We start from the raw sequence: 24,052 nt of genomic DNA on the forward strand, positions 1-24,052 counted from the left end.
ATTCAAAATAAATTTTGTTAGACATTCAATGAAAGTAATTGCGAAGGCAACATTCATGACTTTCTGTAAGCATCATATTATGCATATCCAAAGAGATTTATAAAACTTGCTCCTTGCTGCAACACTGCACCTACCACTGGCGTTAGGGTGCTATCATAAAGCTTTTTGTTCCAGGCAGATGTAATTGTACTATATAAAACCTTATTGTAGTCTAATTTGTAAGGATATCCAACTGAAATGCAACAGCCCACTAATATGTAAGACAATGGCATTGAAATTTTGCACTCAACATCTCAGCCCAAGAGGAAGGCCCTAAATGTTTATTGTTCTCAAAACAATCCACATTTACAAATATCATTTGGTTGGGTTTTAATATGACACTAAATTCAACAAGAAATTGTGTTTATTTTATTTTGCTCTACACAAAACATTCTTTGGCACATTATTATGAGCTTGCATAAAATCGGATAGGAACAAGTAGCAAGAGCATTATATTGATGTGTTGTGTTCCTATACTTAACCAAAATTAGTACTTTCTCAAGTACTTGAATATATAAACATAAATCTTGTACAAATTCTTGTGCACATGTTGCAAATATGCTCAGTACGACATGCTGTAAAACACAAATTGGTAGTTCACAATTTTTAAAGCAACAACTCAAAAACAAAAACAAAAACCAACAGATTTGGTATAACAGATATTTTGTATAACACATGACAAAAAACCCTCCCCCTTTTTCTGGAAAACCACAACTCTAAATCTGCTTACAGAATTTCATATAACAAAAAGAAACTCAGATACGGGTTGTTTACGATTGGTTGTGATGATTTAAATTTCATAATGCAGTGAAATAACACAAGTGCCCTATTGTTATTTGTTAACCTTCAAACATACAAACTGTAGTAATTTTTGTTTTCTGCAGGGAATTTGTCAACAATACCAAGAAAACTTGGAACAATTTTCACCATTCCTTTTCTCTGACGAAGGCACCAGATGAATCAACCTTCTTTTTATGCCCTACTAATTAGTTTCAAACTAGTTTCTTTATTTCTGACTTTTATTACAGGAATAATGGCCAGCAACACCCCTTCATTCAAGAGCTAATGGGTTATTACATATAAGCATTGGCTACACACATTATTTATTTCAATATTACTTGTCACCATTTCACACTGATGGGTTATTGCATAACAATTTGCTTTACCCACATTTATGTTAGCATTTACTTGACACCTTTTCATCAACATCCCTGGGTTCAGATTTTACACACCTGTTACAACACATGGTTTGTGTACAATTTCTATTAAAACCGGATAAAAATATTTAAAAACAATAAATATAAAGTAAAATAGGAGTAAATTAAAAGGCAAAACACAGCAGCTTAATAACTATCAGGTTGTAGAGTAAAATGGATGTAAAGCCAGCTTCACAATTTTATAATGAAAGTTATGAAAAGAACATTTTGATAGTTCATGCCATAAGAATTTTGCTTTCAAATCATTTATATTAAAAAGCACATCAACACTAGTTTTGTTTGTAAATATAGAGTACAGCATACTGGATCAACCCCACATCCACATTGCTACCTTATCCCTTACTGATATAGCCCATTCCATAACCAATGAATTTATGAGGTGGATTTTGTGCATTTTGGATGGATTTGGGATGATACCATGTCAATCCAATATGGTTCATTTTCCACAGCATTACACATGAATCTACAATGGAACCCACCTTCTCCTTATTCAATTCTTTGCAAGTGAATCAGTTCATTTACTTATGGGTGTGTAATTCACTCCAATCACTAGACTTTCAGCAGAACACAATAAGCAGGAAATGTTGTTTTTGTAATTTCTCTGCAAAATCTGCATATTGCATAATTAGCTTTAAAGTGGACTTACACACCACCAACAGTTGTTTGATGTGATCATTTATTAATTTGACGAGGAAAAATGGGAGATGAGGTTGTCAATCTGGTGACACATCGTTCATAGTTGAAATGATTTCCTTGTTGCTAGTCATTGGAATGTAAAACACCCATAACTGCACAGCCCCTTTGGTAAGTATAGCTTGGATGAGCAAATAAAATCAATGGGTAAAGAAGAAGAACAAACCGTATAATAACCCCAATGGAACATGCTATGAAATAAACTGAATATGTATGAACATCATCTAGTTACAGACCTTCGATCCACCAACATCACTGCATATACTTCTGAACTGATATTCTGGCTATTGCAATTACAGGGAAGATGTAGAATGCATGTCTGATGTGGTGTGAAAACTGTGTCAGTATTACATACATTATGAGATTCCTATTGCTGCTGCCCCAAGAAGTACACTCCTGCTCAGCTACTTCATTGGCACTCTAGAGCATCTGTGTTGGTACTCTAAGAGTACACACATCGGAATCACATGTACAGTAAACACATTGGTACTGGATTGGTATTGCACTGGTACTCTTATGGTAGCCACAAAGTAGCTGTGCAACAGTGTACCTCTGAGGGCTGCAACAATAGGAATCTGGTTGTGTATGCACCCTTGTCAATCACAGTGCAGTCAATGCACACACAAACACTGTAAAGTTGATATGAATATGGATTGATCAGTGATGTCTGGAAAAAGCTCTCATAAATGGATGTTTCTGAACACATGCTAGGCTTGATGTTCATTATCTTTCATTTTTACAATTTAATTAGTATGGTATTTACTATCAGCACTCATGTTATATTTGGCTTCAAATTTTACTGTACATATTCAACAAACATTGATTTTAAAAATATCTACATGTCATTTACTCGTGTGATCCGCTTCCAAAAACTGGGACAAATTTTGTAGTCTAGTCTTTTGGTAAATGCCATAAGCCTTTATGCTTGGACCCCTCATGTCGTCATGGCGATATGCGACATTGTTACTGCATACTTCAATGAGATAAAATGTGTAGTAACTTTGTTGGCTAATATGTGTAGTAATTATGTTCGCTAAAATAGTTAATGCGCATTTCATCATGGTGAAGTGTGCAATAACGATGTGTGCATCGGATGACATCAGGGGTCCAAAGGCTTGGGATTTACAGAATAGGTGAATTCAGATTTAGAAATTGAACATTCACAAAACTATCAAATATGACTTATATATGATTTGATCAAGCTAAAAAGTCAGGAACAACATTTATTAATCATTGTCTAAAATTATTATTGCCTAAAAATGCTGAAAACCCCCCTCTACCTCCATCCCATATGTTTAATGGATTGATAATTCATAAAGCTGCTCAAGATTCGTCCCTTCTAAAAATGAATTCAGTATTTTTCTTTAAGAACCTCTGTTACATATCATGTAACACCATCACTGTGTCAACTTTGTCCTAGCTTCAGTGGGAGCACACCACAATAATTAAAACATTGGATTAAAAAGGAAAACAATATCTATTCATTGGGGGGTCTCAGGTCTAATCTCTGTAACGTTAATCTACTTGGTTTCTTTTCTGGTTCTACATTTTCCACATTTTCTGCCGAGGCTGCTGCAGCTGCTGCTTCTTTTGCTTTGCGCGTTCTGCATCTTCTTCCCCCTCCTTTGCTGCCGTACCCACAGCTTCCTCCAGTAGCACCTCCAGTATTGTTTGCTGGATTATCTGGTGGCTTTGGCCCCCCTCCCTGCCCTCTACCTTTGCTGCCCATTTTATGCTTTTGTCTATGTTCTGAGAATGGAGTGTGGGGACATGTCTTGGTAATCTTGCCAACTGCTTTTGTTCTCCCTTCCCTGTTTAAACAAAAGTATGGAAGAAAATATTGATAAGGTTCAAAAGATTTCTCTGATGATATCAGCAACAAAACTACAAAATAAAATGGCAATGTTTAGCTGCTTCCTTTAAAATAATGAATTCAACATATTGTATATTCCCACACAAGTTCCAGACATCCAGACATGACAAATTGTACGCGCTCAGGCATTATGTGCACTTAACAATGGTTGGCTCCTATACAAAGGTACGGGATAGGAAGAGTTGTTGAATATCATATCTCACGTTGTGCCAATAACCCACGATACATGCTACACTTACACATATTTTTAATGCTCAAGCTTGAAGACACATATTATCATTTGATTACTGTTTTTTGCCAATAAATGCCGTAGGTGTCCTATTTTGATCTCCATCGTGACAAATCAATATCGCAGACATAACCTAGCATTACACACAGCTGAGTTGGTACTCTATGGCTCATCCAGAGGGCTTCATCCAATAACCATAATAGTATATCTGGTTCAGGATTGTAATGAGTCACAAAAATTTGGCTCAACTCAAGTCATTTGGCCTATTTTTTAGCACAAGTCAAGAAACTGCACAAAGTCATTGGTGTCGAGTCAATTGCCTCATTTTACCTTGAGTCACAAGTCATGACTTGTTACATCTCTGATCTGGTTTCTTTCAGACATTAGCTATGAACTCTTTGACATCTACAGGTGCTATGTCTTACCTGAACACCATGCGTGAATCTGAATGGAGATACTCTGGGTTCTTGATGAATCGAAAGCGAACTAACGCTTTATCACCTGTTCTTAAGTGGTCTTGACTCATAGATATGATAGAGGCTGTCTGTCGTATACTTCCTACATGAACTGTGTAATGAAAATGCAAGACAGAATCAACAATAATTCAAACATGAACTATTAAAATCATTATTAAAAAAAAAAGAATAGATGAAGTGAACAGTTTCGAGTCAAATTCAGTACCAGACAGATAGAATTTTTTGAAAATAAATTACATCATATTATTTTATTAAAATATTGACAATTTGGTTTATGTTTTGGGTGGTGTCAAACTTAAATGACTGTACATTCCTTTAAGCATGCACAATAGTCTCATGACTGGGGGAAGACTTCAAAAATTTACCCCATTTCTAAGGGTAATTTTTACTCAAAAAAACAAAACAACAAATTTTTTATTAAACATGGACCCATTTCTAAGGATTTTGGATGACTTTTCATAACACTGACCCATGTCTAGGGAATTTCTGTGAAAAACATATACCTGTGTATGGGGAAATTATATTGTGGAAAACAGACCCATTTGGACAGCACATCCCTATTCCCTATATACCTCAACATGGAAGTATTCCTACCCATGATGACATAAACATCTCATCAAGCAATGCATGAAGAGTACTTACCCATGGCTTGATAGCGAGTGCTTATCGTTGTTGGATGGTGAAGAACAAGAATTTCCCCTTCAAATTCCCAAGATGCTTCAGGTTTGACACTCGGCGACACCATCACCATTCCTTTGCGAATATGTGAACGCTTGATTTGCTGAAAACAAAATTGACATATTTTGGTTGTTAATCATTTTGTTCACTGACAAAATCTGGAAATTATTTGTTGAGAATAAAATGAGACAAATCAAGGGATGCTGAGTTGTTGATGCATCCCTGCGTTGTTGGCGATTCCATTGAACACTCAACATTCAGCACACTTGATTAATATTCATCAGGCAATAAACCAATAGCTGCTGTCCTTTGATAAATGATTTTCATGAATTTGAAAATGCAGAGACATGAATTTGTGTAATTACTGCATGAGTTTTTCCCATCACAATGCACTCCCCTTTTGGGGTTGTGCTTTGTTCTGGTGAAAAATTCAAAGAACATGTGCATTGATTTGTGTCATTTGCACTTCAACCAAATCATATTCAGTCATTAAAATCTAAACATTAATTATCAACAAATATATAAATGATCAATCCTAAGCGATGTGCACATGTTTGAAAATACTGCATGTACAGGTAAATTAAGTAATTCTTGGCCCAACTCGAAAATTATGAATGCTAGTGGCTCCGCGATAAACACACGCTAGATAGTGTGGTACAGAAGAAAGCATACACACACCTTGCATTGCGTATATGCTTAGTACGCTACATGGACGCAATGTGCATGTTCCAGCTTGGCCAAGAAATACTTAATTTACCTGTAGTATGCAGAGTGCAAATAAACACATTCAATACACACCACACTATTTTCTAATGTCTTTTCTGATTGACTACATGATTCTAGAAGTGTATTACTGAATTACGGTCAGGGTGTTCTACTCATGCTCCACACAAATCATCATTTTAATTGTTACCTTTTTGAGAGCAAAAGATGCCGTTTGTCCTCCCTTGACAAACTTGACAGGCATTCTCTTTCTATGTATGCTCTTAACTATGACAGGCATGAATGTTCCCTGTGTATCAGGCCCAAGCAGCACTGTGTCATTGATGGTGATTACTCCTTTTAATGTAGTTCCAGAGACCACAGTTCCAACTCCCTGTATGAAAAGCAAAGATTAACATGTCATAAATAATATATAAAAAATATTGGACAACTGCTGAAATTCAAAGCCAAATTCAACCCTACCCAAGTTGCTCTAATCCTAACAGCTGTACATTGACTGTATGCTCTATTTAGAAATAATGACAATGTTTGCATACACATGGAGGTGAAATATTCTCATCATAAAGGGGTGTAAATAACCATATGAGTAAACAATGAGAAACAACTAGCAAACTGCTAAAATTAGGAAGGATAGACTTTAGTACAGAGCAAGCGTATAAAAACTGAAGGTCAAAACACACAAAACATCTGAAATCAGCTTAAAAAGCCTGAACTCTTAATACGTCCCAAATTCTAATTTGATAAATCAAAAAATCAAAAATTCTTTAATGTCTTTCAATTTTGTACAGAAAGAAGCCCTGCAGTTGTTTTATTTCATGGGCCATCATGGCCTTATGCTGTCCTGTAAATGAAGCATCTTATATACTTTGATTCAGTGCTTCCCAAAGAATCCAAAAAACTCTTTGATTTGACATAAAAGCAGTTAGTCATATTACACAACTTGGACCCTTCACACCAAGCAAATCTGGTCATTTGATGAAGAGTAATAAAAGGGTTTTCCTATGTGAACTCACCTCTCTACACACGCTTCATTCAATAAAGCTCATTAAATACTGCATAACAAAGAGTCTAATGGCTGTGTGTTTTCACTTGGAGTACTTCATCGTTAAGCAACATCTAATAACACGCTTAGGCATTAATGAACAAAAAGTTCATTAGATGATCATGAATGTATTGTGAATGCATGCTTAATAAAATTATGATGATTAACTAATCTTGATTGAATAAAGGCATTATCTGGTGTGAATGACATTTACTTACGGGTACAGAGTATGTCTCATCTATTTGGAACTCAGCAGGCTCTGTGATGTCACAGGTGACTCGAGTCGATAATAAGTTGAGGAACATCTTCAGAAGGTCAAGGTTCTCACCAGATACATTAGAGATTTGAAAGATAGGGCATACCCTGAAAGGGAAACAATACAAAGCTTATACAATAAAGTGATGGTATGATGACCACAACATCCTTGAGTAAGGCATGAAGTGTAAACATGCATGATAAAATAAAGAACATAAAAAGAAATTATGATTTATTTTCACTTACAGAAAAATGTTTTGCAGATTTCATCATTTCATTTCATTTCAGGTTCAGTACTGCTTACTGTCAAATTAAGTGTACTGCTAATTGTGCAGCACATATTATTTTGCACAAAATCCTAAGCACATGCTTGATGCAAAGACCTTTCAAAACATATCTGTATGTCTTGGATCAATTTTAGTGATATCTCAAAATAAAGCTGACAAAAAAATTCAATTTAACATGAAAAATTATCTCAAAAAAAAATTTCCTGTAAATTTCACCCTTTTATGTGACTGGTCCACTATTTGTGGTTCACAATTTGGTTTGATACTATTTTAGACACCCATCAGAGTTTAACTATTAATTGTTTAATATTTAAATGCCCACTAATACATGCATTTTGGCATAACTTTATAAATAAAACTTTTATTGTCATTATCGTTGATCGCAATAATTTTTGCTGGTGATATTTGCTGAACTTAGTGTGGACTTAGTGCATCCTATGGCTGCCATTTACATACTTTTGATTAAAACAAAGAAACTGACCTTTCTGAGCTGAAGTTAGTTGCAGACATAACCACATCATCCTGACTATTCACCAACACAGGTATCTTCCTACACCCTGGTGATTTCAGAATTCGCTGCAAGAGTTTGAGAGTTTCTTGGAGCACATTAGGAGGGCACATGTCTATCTTGGTGACTACTACAAAGACTGGTACACTGAGAGCCAAGGCCAAGCCAAGATGTTCCTTGGTCATACCTATTATGCCTGCATTACTTCCAACCTATGGGAAAAAAATAAAACAGGGGGCATTACATTGTGTATGAGGGCGCATGTCTATACTACAGAGACTGGTACAATGAGAACCAATGCCAAGCCAAGGTGTGTTGGATCACCTAAGGTGTTATTGTGATGCTAGGTGGAGCTGAAGAAAAATAGAAAATATGTTTCAAGTATACTGTGTAAAAGTGCGTATTTTTGTAGAACATTCATTTTTCAACTTTTCTTGTTTCACACAAGTTCTGTGAAAATAAAAATGCACAAATGTATACTTCTATGTAAGAAAATTCACCAATAGCAAATTAAAAACAAAGAAGTGGGAAAAATTACACCCCCCCCCCCACAAACACAAATATTTGGCAGGCCATTTAAAAACAGAGAAAGTGATCCAATCAAGGCCAACAACAATTTAAGTTAATCTGTAGTCTTGGCTATAATTTTACCAAGGATTTGTGACTGACTTGATACTCATAGTAGAGGACTATTGCACCATATCCTGCTAATCCAATCACCAACCAAGACAGAGGAAGTGACTTATACCTAGTATGTCAACCACATTCACACAGTTATACAAGTCACATAACATGTCATTCTTTCCACAACAATCCTCAGTTGAGATTGGATCAAGAATTTTTCTTGACCCAGAGCTGAAATTAAAATTGTTCACTTGATTTTTGGGGATTGACCTTCTTTTCCTTGATCTTTATCTTCAAATCTGTTTATAATTTTTTCTTTCAACATATTCCAGCAGGCTTATATAATTTTTTTAACCAGGATTGAGCATTTTATTTCAGCTGGTCCATTCAAGACCCAAGCTTAGAGGAGCGACTAAGCTGCAACACAGTGGCAAATGGGTGTTAATTAAATGACATGATTATATTCACTTTCAATGTTGGAACATTAACCTAGCATTTCTAATGTCTATTGGCATAAACTTTGAAATTATATCATTTTCACTTGTAAACAAATTTCACAAAATTGATTAAAGGAATAATATGAGACACGATCAAGGGAAATGAGTCGGATGTCGCTAACATTGATTTTGAGATAGTGACAAAGGAAGTATTGTTTTCAGTGAATGTCCTCTTTAGAAACATACATGTAAAGCTCATTTTCGACCAGGGTCGACACATGAATCATTCCCTTTGATCATGTCACATAATATGTTGAGGCCTATAAAATGAAAGATGAATGAAATGTATGAATCAAATAAAAGATGGAACATATAAATATGTAGTTACAATACATTACTTTCCCAATTTTAATGAAGTGTGTAATATTATTCCAATTCACTTGATGATCGCCTGGTAGCCTGAATTTGTTTGAAAAACATCCCACGGTGGGTTGAATCTGCTATAGTTTGAAAGCAAAATAATGAAACCAGCATAAAATTAGTGTTTAGCAGTGTGACTTACCATAAGCATTCCAAAGTCTGGAGCATGTCCAGTCATTCCAAAGACAGTAGTTTTCAGGTACTTTTCATGCCCAGCTAGATCAATGAAGGTGATCACTTTGGATGAAGTCTCACATATTCTTAACCAATCAAGACCACCACCTGCGAAGAGAACAAAATTGGCATCAAATTTGAATTGATTTAAGGGAACTGGAATGAGCGTTTCGACAGTATTTTTTGTGGGACATGAGAGCACATCAGACCTATCGAATTGCATTCTGAATACGAAGAATGTCTTCCTGATATCAAATAATTTTCATTTTATGAAATTCACGATATAATACAAATTTTATGACAAATTATTAAAATTTGATATTTTTCACATTTTTGAGATATAACAGTCCTCGAAGTAAATTTTATAAATTTAATGATATAGTCTTAAAGTGTATGTAGCTGGGAGGAAAAGTCGACGATCAATTGAAAATTTTGACCTTTCATATTGAAGATATGGATTTTTTCCCCAAAAGACCTAATTTTTTTTTGGTGTTTTGGGAAAAAAATCCATATCTTCAATAATGAAGGTCGAAATTTTCAATTGATCGTCGGTTTTTCATCCCACCTACATACACTTCAAATACAAATCATCAGATTTATGAAGTTTACTTGAGTACTGTTAAATATCAAAAATATCAATTTTAATGATTTGCCATAAAATGTGTATTACATTGCAATTTCAAAACATCAAAATTATTTGATATCAGAAGGACATTCTTCGTATTCAGAATGCAATTCGATATGTCTGATGTGCTCTAATGTCCCACAATAAATACTGTCCAAACGCTCATACCCCTTCCTTAACTGGGTACAGCTTGTAGTCGCTAGATGGGTATCCGGGCACAATAATCAATTATGCTTCTTGTTAACAAACTCAGCAAAAAACATGAGGATTTCCAAATACTGTATACACCAATATTTTTGCAGTTTCAAATATCACTGACAATTTCGCGAGGTATTAAATTCGCGGTTGTTAGCAACTTATTTTATAAAATACGTAAGAAATTTCTTCATTTTAACATAATCGCGGCTTATTATTTTCACGGGCACATATTAATCTGCGAAATTCGCAAAAATAAAACCATCGCGAAAATTGTAGCGTATACAGTTATTAAATTACTGCATATACCTCAAAAGTTTACATGAATAACATAAGGGATCATTGGTATATGAATATTCAAGAATACATGAGTAGCAACCGCCGGTTGTTTCAGTACATAACTGGAGAAATTACCAAATGTTGATATGTTTATTTTGTGATCACAAAAAAAGCCTACCATACTTGAAAACACTAGACGGTGGACAATTTTTCTTAGTTGAATGTCACTTGGTTTGTCACCAAAGCAATATAAATTTGTTTGTTTATGGTTAAAATTGCTTGAATATATTATCATTGTTTAGATCACTTAATTTCAGTTCAGACCAGCGTTTCAATTATTTCTCTATTAAGATTTAGAAGTTGTGAGTTTATTATCACATAGACCTGTATATAGGTGATGGACAATTATTATACTAATACATAATATAATCATTTCCGGACACAACAGCACATACTGTAAAACACTTTAATTTCAAGCGGCAACTTAATTTCGCTGAATCGTCAATAAGCCACATTTTCGCGGCAATTTAATTTTGCGAATCAAAAAAAAAATAAAAAGAAAATAAAAGCTTAACCACTGTTACAGTAGCTGGTGTATTCCATGTCAAAGTTTCCGAATTCAGCTCTCAACTTGCAGGGTATTTTCTTGTTTTGAGGTCGAATTTTCATCTTACCTGTCCCAACAGAATGTTGCAATTAATTTATGAACAAACTAAGTATGTTTTAATCTCGAAACTTTAATGCAAACTATGAAGAAAATTATTTTTATTTGCGAACTTTGAGGGGGCGCAACACTAAATCACTACGCATTTTATGTAAGAACGAAATTCGGCTAATATAGTCCATAGTGAATAGAAGATTGTAGCGACCATATCTACCGACATGTTCACTTTAAGGCCAGAGTAATGGAAGACACATTCGTTCACGCCCGAATTTGAGATTTCTTGATATTTATCAACACTAAGATGTATTCTTTCACTTGAAACTGATAAAATACAACTTGCTAATATTTACTCGTATTTTTGCTTGATTTGTTTCACTCTTTTCAACTCTAAAAAGTCACATGGCTCAAGACAGCTTAGTAAATTGGCGGAAATAATGAGTCAGAAATGCGCGAATGCGAAATATTTTGATTACGCTACGATTCGCTTAGCGTGACGCCAAGCGCAACTCTGCGCGTATGTCCAACGCAGTCTAGGCGCATTCGGTTTGTTGTTCACGCCAGCAAATGTGGTGTAAACAAAACAAAAATTTGCAGTCAAAATGCCACTTAGATTTTTTAATTATTTTGAATTTTGGCGCACTGAAAGCAGACATTATAGATTTATTTGTGCAAAAAGATGCATATTTAGACCATGCACCAGATACAGCTTTTACAAGCGTGAAAGTCTTACCGATTTAAAATATAAGGACGTTTTGTGCATAATTTTGACATTTTTTACTAAAACGTCGATTTCTCAGAGTTCACTTTTGACAATATTGCACGATTTTTGTGACAAGATAACTTTCGAAAAATATGCAAGCAAAAGGTAAACTTTTGCACTATCGCTTAGAGTACATCAAAGCCTAGGGAAGGTTTTCTCATTTTTTCAAAATATTTGTTTTAAACAAAAATATACACCATTCTGTGCAATTTTTAGCTTAATAGAGTGACAAAATTGCTTTTTTCACATGTTTTTTTATTTATATTTTCGAAAAAATGTCCAATTTTCAAAAAATTAAAAAACCTTCCCTAAGTTCATGTCTCTTCTTTATGAAAAGCTTACTGAATTTTTTTTACTCCGAACGGATTTTTTTTCTAAGTTGTCACAAAAAAATTGGGGTAAAAAAGTGAATTTTTGTGATTTTGTCAAAAACTCGAGATTTTTAATCAAATCTGACGTCACCATGGGATTCCTTGACTCATTTCCTTTCCAAAAATGTATAGTTTTATATACTTTTGACATACAGTTCAGAAATAATGATGCTCGAAAAGGTCCATGTTCTCTCCCATTACACTGCCCTTAAATCACTCAAAATCAGCTCATATGAATTCGACAAGTGTCTTCAATGATAAGATGCAGAAAAAACCGGACATTTAATCTCAAAAGCAATTCTCTGTGGCGGATGAAGACAACTTCCGATTTTGAAATGTGAGTGGTGAATTTAGTATATTTTTAGGCCATATTTTTTTCTTCTTGAAATAGCGAAAAAAGTCAAAGGTCATCGATATATGCCGACAAAAGTTTTGGAATCTACAGAAACACAGCTTTAATTTGATACCAAATTTATTTTGCCAAGTATTGCAGGGACGCCAGGAATGGCGCTCGAAGTAGGCCGAAATCACACGTTATCCTATGGGACGCTTATTTAGTGTTGCCCCCTTGTAACGGCCGTCGCTATGAACGCTTTTTTTACATTCTTCAGCAAAAATAAGAAATGCGTTTCATGAAATGTGTTCTATTTCAATCATGATGATAAACAAGTATTACAAAAAGTCACCCTGATGAATTATTATTGGGAAAAACGCTTTAATGGCCTAGCAGGCGCCTTCAAAGTCTAGAAATTGTACCCAAAAATCTTCAAAAAGGCTCAAAAATGGGTTTTAAAGTTAATAGACATTGTTAATCTGCATGAAGCCGTTTTGCTGCATATTCAGTAGGCCTATGCAAAAAGAACATAATTGTTACTACTGAAACAGGGGGGGGGGGTGTTTATACTTTACACTCATTAACAAGTGCTTTCCAAAACAAAATGGCAAGACAGATAATCTAGAAAGGAAATTAAATGTGGTTCAAAGACGTGCTTAAATTGTTGTCTGTCACCAGTTTAGTGAGTTTTGTACAAACTCTCGCATATTGGGGGAAAAGTCGAAATATGCGATTTTCCGCTTTCGCACTGATCTTTAAAACAACATTTCTCTTGAACGAAATGTCGCAGAGACATGAAATCTTCGGTGTTGAGCTACAAATTTTCTCTAGTTTAATTAACAAGTGACAAATGTGGATTTTGAAAACTTTTAAATACTCTTAAACACTAAATCACTACGCATTTTATGTAAGAACGAAATTCGGCTAATATAGTCCATAGTGAATAGAAGATTGTAGCGACCATATCTACCGACATGTTCACTTTAAATCACTCAAAATCAGCTCATATGAATTCGACAAGTGTCTTCAATGATAAGATGCAGAAAAACCGGACATTTAATCTCAAAAGCAATTCTCTGTATGGCGATGAAGACAACTTCCGATTTTGAAATGTGAGTGGTGAATTTAGTATATTTTTAGGCCATATTTTTTGCACCGCGAAATAGCGAAAAACGTCAACGGTCATCGATATATGCCGACAAAAGTTTTGGAATCTACAGAAACACAGCTTTAATTTGATACCAAATTTATTTTGCCAAGTATTGCAGGGACGCCAGGAATGGCGCTCAAGTAGGTCAAATCACACGTTATCCTATGGGACGCTTATTTAGTGTTGCGCCCCTTGATAAACACATGGGCGTGGCCATCTTGGATATCAATCATGTCCTTGTTCATTTGTTTTGTTTTTAAACTTTATTTTTTTATCCTATAACACTAAAAAATAATATTTTATTATTAAAGAAAATATTTAAAAATATTCAGAAGTTATTTTGACACAAATGATGCAAAGGAAAAGAAATTTAGTCAAAATAGTCACGTGTCACTATTTACTATGCTGTGAATGTATAAACACAAGCAATCAATCCCTGCGTGAAAGTTTAAGGTTTTTGGAATTTATAATCCTTGTCATGATAAACGAAGTATGTTAATGATGTTAAAAGGTAAATAATTTATGCCACAATATTACGATATATTATAGTTAAGTTTAATATTCAAGATTTAATTTGTTGAGTTAGGGCTGCCGAATTTGGCACCAGTTACAAGCATATTCACAAATGTAATTTCACGGCAATTTAATTTTGAATCTGAGGTGCTCATGAAATTGTGAAATTAAATTGCTCATGAAATTAACTTGTTTTACAGTATTTGAAATTTCACCATAGTCTTGCTGACCTATTATCAAAATGGCTTTACTGAGACACACATACACGCCTGGTTCACTAATGTTCGGTTAATGGTATTATGTTTTATAAAATACCCGGATAAAATATTAATCAGAAAAGAAATTGGTTTGAGTTATTTAGAAGGGTAAATGTAAATTCATTTAATTGACTTGTCATTATTTTTAATCACCTGCAGCTTCATGGAAGTACACACCAGGTTCACTAATGTCATTAAGTTTATTGAATTATGTTTAAACAATGTTAATCAGAATGCAAAAACAAATAAAAAATCTGCAAAAATGCACACAGGTGCATGCAATTGCATGCAATTAATTTCTGTAAAATGTAATAATAATAAAAAAAATGTTTGGATTTACGTAGAAGGGCAAGTTTATTGTGTGATGCATAAATTTATGAATGAATGTAGAAGATATAAGTAAAATTGCCAGGAAAATTGATTGATTTTTCAATATTGAGTGCCCCATATAATTTGGATTTTTTTAAAATCCTGACATGGATAGTCCTAAGGATACAGACCTATCACCCTGACCCCCACCCTATTTCCCTGATTAAACCATGTACATGTATACTTAGTATAGTATTTGTTTAATTACACCTCTTACATATTCATGAGCTAATGGTGCCAATTATTCATTGATCTTAATTGAAATAAATACAATTAAGGTACAACATTTTTCATTGATCCAACATTCAAAAATCAAGTTCCAAGTAACGGTCAGCTTAAAAATATACATTTTTCAGAAAGTAGCACCACAGTGAATATAGTATACCAGAGAAGATGTAAAAGAAGGAGATAGATCCAGCTATCCTCAAACAAAATATGTGTGTTGCCGCTCATTCAAAAGCAATCACGCTATTTAGGTTTAACAATAAAATACAACAAAAGGGTTCGAACCCATGACGGGTGTGATACACAAGTTGCTGCTTACTGGTTTTAGGGAAAGGTCAGTGTCTGTATACCATCAATACCATGCATACCATACATGCAGATCCTAACATCCAGTTTATTTCAAATAAAATATGACCAAGTTCCATGGCAAATAATAATTTTGCACGCTTGGTTACGCTTTCAACCTCTACGATTTATGATACAGACTATTTTCAATTATCAAAATATCTTTATTAGGTTTGCAGGAAATGACAGGAAAATACATTAAAACAATAAAATATAGATGATCAAAAATCATCCCGTTTCTAACAAAATCCTAAAACACTCTCCTAAGTAATTAATATATATTCCAAAATGGGCGGATTTTTTTGGAATCTTTACAAAACTACATTTCTTTCTTATAGTATCCACGTGCGGTATCCCTGCAGAGCAACATCAGGTTCTTAACACACACGTGTCATACGGAATTATCTATAGAAACATTGGATATGGTTTCAATTCTGGAGTGAAAATTAATCAACCGTAGTCGGCAAGGCACATCACATCAAAGGCTACTTTCAAGTAGATGTGTAACTACTTGAGAATAAAGGACTATGAATAGGTGCGACAGGATAACCTACGGGATTATCTCAAGGATATAATTCCGTTCTTCCTCCTTCTTTTTCAACTTTCCTGAGTATACATATGTATACTATGTTCAATACGGGACTGACGTGCAATTTTATTTCTGGCGCCAAACTTTGATGCTGGGATTGAGGATGTATGGAAATAGCAGTAAATATTAAGACGTTAATAGTTTGTGTACATAAATCAGCTGGTTGTAGCTGAACCTATTTTTGTTGTGTAGAAGGTGATTAACCAATCAATTAGCGCAATTAGCTCATGAATATGTATAAAACTTGATATTATTGAAAGATTGTTGCAATTTCCAACCAGATATTTACCATGATTATCGGCTTTGTTGACAACATTACCCATACTATCAAAGCCCAGTATATCATTGCCAACACTGCTGGTTCTCCCGGACTCCATTTCATGTTTATGACGAAACAATTTCTGTCGTGCAAACCCTCTGCCATTGTCAAGCTCTCCATGAGTCAACACGCCTAATAATGTACTCTTACCAGCATCTACATTGCCGACAACTGCAACTCTGAAATAGACAATAATATGTTACAATGTGCTGTATGTTTTATTTTTGCTACACAGGATTTTATTTAAATAACTGAAAAAAAAGTCTGTAAAAAAGGCCTAGTGCATTAGAGCTACTAAACACTAAGACGACTTTCACATACTTAAATGCATGCAATATGTGTGGGATTGAGAAACAAACCTTTTTATGTCTAAGTATTTAATATACCATAATGACCTTTTCTAGGTACACATAAGACTATGGACATGGTGGCTCAGTGGTTACTGCCGTGGACTCATAATCTGAGAGCTTGCTCGACGTGTGTGAGTTCAAGTCCCTGTCCCACCACTGTGTTTCGCCTTTGGGTAAGGCGCTTTGCCTCGCTTGCCTCACCCCATCCAGGGTGAGATTGCCTTAAAATTCATTTATACTCAAAATGTAGATTGTATTGATGAGTAAAATGACTGGCAGAGTAACTTACCTGACTTCAACAAAGTCCTTCTCATCTGCTCTTCTTCTTATCAGGAACTCACAAACAAATCCAGTTTCTAACGAGCGTTCCCTTAATAACACACAATCGGTATCAACTGATTTGCACATACACTGTAGAGTGGCAATAGAAGCATCCATTTCCTCTCGAGTCAGACCATTCTCAGAACTTTCACCTTAAAGCAGAGATATGACACATGTGGTTAGTGGTATATTAGTATTACATTTAAGTAAAAAATTATAAATTTCTATAAGGTACCAGTACGTAAAATGTGTCCCTGCCGAGTCACTTAAGGGGGTACTACACCCCTAGCCAATTTTGTGCCTATTTTTGCATTTTTTGCATCTCAAAAATTATAGCGCATTGGTGACAAGTAAGATATGTATATTATAGGGGCAAGGACTACAACTACTGCACTGAAAATTCAGCAACTCAAGGCAAGTAGTTGTCTGTGATGAAATAAAATTTCCAGTGCAGTAGTTGTAGTCCTTGCCCCAATAATATACATATCTTACTTGTCACCAATGCGCTATAATTTTTGAGAAAAATGCAAAAATAGGCACAAAATTGGGCAGGGGTGTAGTACCCTCTTAAGATCAGAAGAAGAATAAACAAATTTGAAACAAAATACTGCAAGTAAAGCTTGCAGTTCTCATGAGAAGTTTTAACCCTGAAAAAAAGTTTAAAACAAGAAAGTAACACAATTATAAATAAAGGAAAGTTAGGAGAAACAAATATATACAATGTATATATTATCATGCGGTTTCAAGCCCAAAGCTTTTGACAACTCTTGCCTAATGCATGTTAATTTTCTTTGTTAATTAAAAAAAAAAACCTTCTTATAACATACCTCCTTGTCCTATTTCATAGATGGTTTCACCTTGGCCATCATTTAATCTCTGAGTCAGCTGCTTCAATATGTAGTCATAAAGCTCTGTACTTGGACTAACTAATCTCTTCTGCAATCAAAAAATAAAGTGGAAAATTGAGCACAGGAATAACAAATTTACAAGTTGCGTGGTCAATTCGTAATTTGTCTTTTTTAAATTGCACAAATTTCTAAACAACGGTTCCTATGCTCACGATGATTAAACTTTTGATACCAAATTTGGTATCAACCTTCGAAGGAAAGTGTATAGAAAATTATTTTGCCATAAACTCATCAGACTCTGATTAAATGGGGATGGAACTAGCCTACATGTAGTGGCAACATTTAAATTTGGCTGTGTTTATACAAAATTACATTCAAATCTATGTTTTTTTCACATTTCTATGGAAATTTATACATTGAATTGGAACGTCAGATTTTAAGATTCGAATTAGAAAAAAAATATCATCTATCAGGTCAAGGTCGATGCTGCACCTGCACCTGCACCAATAGCTTCATCTAAGGCTGATGAAAGTTGGAAAATTGAGTTTCCTGTCACCCGCCCTCACTTCATTTTCTGACCCTCACTTGAATTCATTACTGGTATTTTGATTTTTGCTTTAAAATTGCAAGAAAACAATGAATATGATATCCAGATGCATTTTTAGTGGAAAATCAAAATCAAAACATCCATTTTGCTGGAAGTCTTGCAGCCCCATTTTAGTACGGTATACTTTTAAATCTTACTTGGGCTAAACATCCATCTTTGAGTGAGTGAGCGGTAAATAACTACATGTTTTACACTCGCATTTGGTCATATTTATGAAAGTCACAAAAATAATAAATTATTGAAAAAGTTAAATCAGAAATTATTTGATGGGAAACTCGATTGTCAGTAGCCTACATGTAATCATCTAGCTGCAAAGGGATCACCGCATTGAAGAGTTAAGGTCTGTGAAATGAAAATTCTCCAAATTAAATACCCTTGAGTATTAATTAATTTTTAATTTTTTTTTTTTTTTTTTTTTGCAATTTGGTACCCGGTTACCCGCCAAAAATACGCCGGTACCCGGGCACAAAATTACCCAAAATCAGACCCCTATTGAGTATTAAATTCATGGGTAGCGCTAGGCTGCTTTTTGGGGTCCTGGACTCACCAAAATACAGTTCGGATCCCCTATATTTAAATTTTCTGCAAATTCAGGGGTTCCTGCAGAACCATATAAAGTTTTTTCAATCAATCAAGCACTACCGTAGGCATGCTGCTGCATTTGTGTAACTCTGACTCACCAAACTTTAATTCGGACCCCCTACTTTTTAATTTTCTGCAAATATGGGGGTCCCTACGGACTCTGGAATGTTTTGTTCAGGCGCTACCCCTGATTAAATTTAATATTTGATGTTGAAAAAAATGCGGATCTCTGAATTTAACAAAATAATGTGACTTTTGTCAAGTTCAAAATGCATGTTCTACATGTAGTATCTTAAAATACATTGATCAATTCTAGATACAAAATGATTAAATATCAAAATGGATAAGAAGTTGGCGCACTTATTTTCTGAAAATACATTTTATATGCATTATGCATACTACATGTATGTGACACTGACAGGAAACTCAAAATGGACATTCAACTTTCATTCATTGTACTATATAATTAAATACTTTGGTGAACGATATAACAATAAAAACAAATGACAATTTTAAGGTGCGATTGAAATACCTTGGAAGAAAATCCATTCATGAGTTCAACATCTCCATTTGTCATCTCCACATCTACTGGAGCAAACAAGTTTGCAGCTTTGTCAGGCATCACTGGCGTTGTTGGTGACATCAGCTCATGTTTGGGAGAACTGTCAAAGTTATTCACAATTGCAGCACACATCTTGCTTATTTGTTTGTGTCAGTTGACCAGGGAATATGTATCACTCAGTATCAGCGAGCTGGCAGTACACACAATGTCCACCGCTAGCTAAGAGACGCCAAAGCACCAATTACATCAGTTTCAATAGAGCACTTCTTGTACAAGTTAGAATTGTACAAAACAGCTTGTATAAATGTGTTGTTTTTGTTGTTTCAGAAGGTTTAAGTAAAGTAGTTTGCCACTGCTTCAAGTTCAAAATAGCTTATGTGATAATCACCAGCCAGCTGCACTGTTTACATTATAAATGTAGGGCCTACAATGTACTAAACAGTCGTTATTTTGAACTACCCAAGACAGGTAGAAAGTTTAGTTCTCACAATCATGAAGGAAAATATAACCGAGCAGTTCAAACCATTCAAATCTCACACAGTCATCACATTTCTGAGGCCAGCTGCTCTAGCTCAGCAGCAGATTACTTTTGTCTTGGTGAAGTGAAGAATGAGCACTCATGCACCGTCACGTCACACCATTGAACTTACTTGACGAATGCTGTGTAAATGAGAAAACAGACTCAAATGTCACGCATGCACACTCACTGTGCAAGAAGTTAAAACTCAAATATTGTGATGACAAATAATTCATGAATTAACTAAGTTAAAACTCGGGCTGTAAAATCCACGTCTGAATGTGTCAGTCAGAGACAGATGACGTTACATGTTTTACTTTTATAAACCGGAACATCAACAGTCAGAAGATTTATAATCTAATCTGTATGGTAGCCTGCCACACTTTTTAAGTATAATAAAACTGTCAGGTCCAAAATTATGATCGCACAATGATCTGTGTAAATGAGCTGAGTCGCGATCTGAGTGTTGTTGCCACGAAACAATACCTCGATCCAGTACAAAATTACGTGTCAACTTTGATGCTAGGCTTATAATTATGTTTTGTATGCTGCATAAACAGATTTTTAGACAACGTAGCTTTCCCTGTAAACGTCAGTTCTCTGGCACCGATTTTCGATTGAGCATTACCTATATGTAAACAGTAAATGATGCAATGCATTCGCAAGAAATTAATTTACACAAAACTTACCAGGGTTCATAAATTATCCAGGTATTTCTGCACTATTTTTGTCCCTGAAAAATAGCAGCAGTTTCAAATGACCTTTGACCTACACAAAATCAACTTGTGTCAAATGGAAGTGCGCATGTGCGAAGGATGGGTTCATATTGTAACAGGTACATCATTTTTCATAACAAAATAATTTTTCCAATTTGTTTGAGGAAAAATAAGTTATATTATTAACTTTCAAAATACTCACATATATTAAAGATATCTTCAAATATATTATGGGATTTTAAGGCATATTTTGAAAAGTATGATAATTACATGACACGCTGATTTACCTCAAGATTTTTTGGATGCATCCATTATTTCATCAACAAAAAATTCTTGAGGGCGCTCGTTATATATTTTTTCTATAGCAATGGTTGTGCAACCTGGCACTCATCTTTTGACTCACCGTTGTGCAATCATAAAAATCACAAAAGAGAAAGAACTTTTTATTTTATATGGCCTACATGTATATCAAATTACTTTTTTTTAAAACAATCGCAATTACATGTGAGTTTAAATTTTGCCATTCTTCTGACTTTTTCAAAAAATCTTTGCCCACTGTGATTAATTTTTAATAAGCTTTAATAGAACCTTCGGCGCATGAGGAAAATTTGCATATTTAAGCGTTTCCGTACGGTTTTCCTAAGCCCTTTTAGAGCGTTTTTTTATTTAAAAGGCGCCCCAAGAATGTGTGCCAAAATCATTTGCTCCCCTCTCGGCTTGCCAAAATTGCTTGCCCCCCCTTTCGGAAGTCGCCAAAAATTCTTGCCCCCCCCCCCCATTTTACCCTCTCCCCATAGGGCTCATAGGCCAAATTATTGCACAGCCCCTTAGGCCTATCGACTAAAATTTATTGGCATTAAAGTGCAATATAGGCCCCTACACTCATAGAAATTACTTTTTTTGGCTTGTTAGCATAAACACACCCAACTTACAAGTGCTCTTAATTCGTTACCAAACTTATCATTTTTCTTACTAACAAGTCAAAAAACCTCAAAGGGAGGTAGGCACATTGCTAGTTCTGATTTTGCCAACGTAAAGAAGTTGTTACAATTCAACATCTTTAGAATGACCACTTACCCCACAGAATTCAGCTTAATAACTTTTAATTCAGTTTGTAATCAACATGATCAACAAAACATAATCATATAATAAGCTATAATAGTAAATGGAAACAATTTTTTGATGAAGTTTGCTACAAATGATCGATCTTGAGTTAGCATTAAAACTCATTATTCGAAAAAAGACGATGTTATTCAATTCAAAAAGTCCGTTGCAAACGATTTGACGTCATCAATTGAACTCACATTCACTTATAATAGCTTCACTTGAACTCGAAATTATACTAGTAGCAGATGTTTATCATGATAGGGCTATAAAAGTATTCAATAAATAATTATAAAAAGGTTTATATTTGTCACACAATGAAAGAACAGTGTAATGTAATAGGGATAGGGCTAACTTACTGGACAATTAATATTGCTGATATTGAGATATATCCTTTTTGACAGCGAAATCTATCTATCTATACTAATAAAATAATAAGCGGGCTGTATCTGTCTGTCTATCTGTCTATCTATCTGTCTGTCCGGCTATGCGTTTCGCCGTGCTTCGACGCCTGGCGCTGAAATTTCGCATATAGAGTATCGGGAAAAGCATGTTGGCCATGTGGTTTTCAAGGTCATCGGAGGTCAAGGTCAAAGGTCAAATGGGGGAAAATACCCCACGTGGATACAAAGCAGCAAGTGGATAAAAAGAATCCAGTAGACAATCTACAACAAGTTTCAAGCTGCCCAAGCGGTGTCATTCAGCTTTTGGCTATCTGCCCAATTTGAAATGCACTGTAATGTCACCCAGAATGCATTGCTGCAAATGATTTGTACATTTCAAACTTTGTCCGATCGGGCCCAAACTTGCTGCCAATGAATTCTATAAGCGCCCATACGCCAATAAGTGCCCACACCCCAATAAGTGCCCATACCCCAATACCCAGCAAACATTATAATATTGGCCCAGTAATGGCTTAAACCGGTCTACTTCTGGCAATACCGGACACGGCTGACGATATAACGCCAGTACAAATCCGATACTGGTCAATGTTTGGCCGCCGTATTCTTACCAGGATAAGCTGTGCCGTACTTGGTCCATTATTGGGCCAATTGAAGACTACCCGAATATGGCATCGAGCCGGCACATACATAGGCCTACTGGTCCAGTTGCGGCAGACACTTGTAGGCCGGGCTTGTAGGCCCCCGAGTGCCGGCCCTGTATTGGCCCAATGTTGCATTAATGTGGGCGTGGTTTTGAAACCCTGACATTTTCTACTATCAAAATACAATATTTGATCAGTATCGTCTTCATTTTGAAGGGCCACATGTTATTATTATTATAAAGAAGAGGCAGTGAGTTTGCGCTTGTTCCGAATATTTCATTTACTGCCTTGTAAAAAATCTACGTGAGCAAGGCATAATTTTTATCTGATGACACCATAGAATATATATTTCATTTATCAATGGCTCAGATTTGTGAGCTTGGTTTGTTATCGACCTTTAATACTTTGCACATCAGTCATGGAATAAAGAATAGAGCACGTAGTGCGATGGAATTGCAACTCCAAGCGTCGATGTGAGGTCAGCGATCGTCACGCTTGCAACATGTGGACGTAGATGGCAGCAGCATTTTTTCTTTAATTAGCATATTCGTGACGTCATGTTAACGTAAGTCTCCACAGCACTACGCATATTTTTTAGGTAGCTTTTAGTACTATCGTGGTGGCAGCAGCATTTTTCTTCACTTTTCTAAAATGGCGGCGCCCAGGGTTTAATGACAAATTCTTCAATTTATCAATATTTTATGAAAATTTACCAAACAAACGGATACAG

At 35.1% G+C, this 24,052-nt stretch overlaps 1 protein-coding gene across 1 annotated transcript; it reads right to left on the minus strand.

Moving 5' to 3' along the window:
- Positions 1 to 356: 356 nt before the first annotated feature.
- Positions 357 to 21,235, minus strand: LOC140151446 (GTP-binding protein 1-like). The gene is made up of 12 exons (XM_072173795.1): positions 21,147 to 21,235; positions 19,911 to 20,600; positions 18,169 to 18,277; positions 17,310 to 17,493; positions 16,641 to 16,849; positions 9,644 to 9,783; positions 7,994 to 8,232; positions 7,189 to 7,333; positions 6,119 to 6,301; positions 5,170 to 5,308; positions 4,477 to 4,618; positions 357 to 3,760 (listed from the first exon to the last, which is right to left on the minus strand). Exons 2-12 carry the CDS (start codon positions 20,070 to 20,072, stop codon positions 3,427 to 3,429), a joined length of 1,986 nt encoding a protein of 661 aa, XP_072029896.1. The 5' UTR covers positions 20,073 to 20,600; positions 21,147 to 21,235; the 3' UTR covers positions 357 to 3,426.
- Positions 21,236 to 24,052: the final 2,817 nt, after the last annotated feature.

Source organism: Amphiura filiformis, chromosome 4 (genome assembly GCF_039555335.1).
Source record: "Amphiura filiformis chromosome 4, Afil_fr2py, whole genome shotgun sequence".
Lineage (NCBI taxonomy): Eukaryota > Metazoa > Echinodermata > Ophiuroidea > Amphilepidida > Amphiuridae > Amphiura > Amphiura filiformis.

Coding starts and splice junctions, on each gene's coding strand:
- LOC140151446 (XM_072173795.1), bottom strand. CDS start 20,072: ATGTGTGCTGCAATTGTGAATAACTTTGACAGTTCTCCCAAACATGAG. Junction 4,619..5,169: donor CACTCGCTATCAAGCCATGG/GTAAGTACTCTT, acceptor TTCATTACACAG/TTCATGTAGGAAGTATACGA. Junction 3,761..4,476: donor GATTCACGCATGGTGTTCAG/GTAAGACATAGC, acceptor TTGTTTAAACAG/GGAAGGGAGAACAAAAGCAG.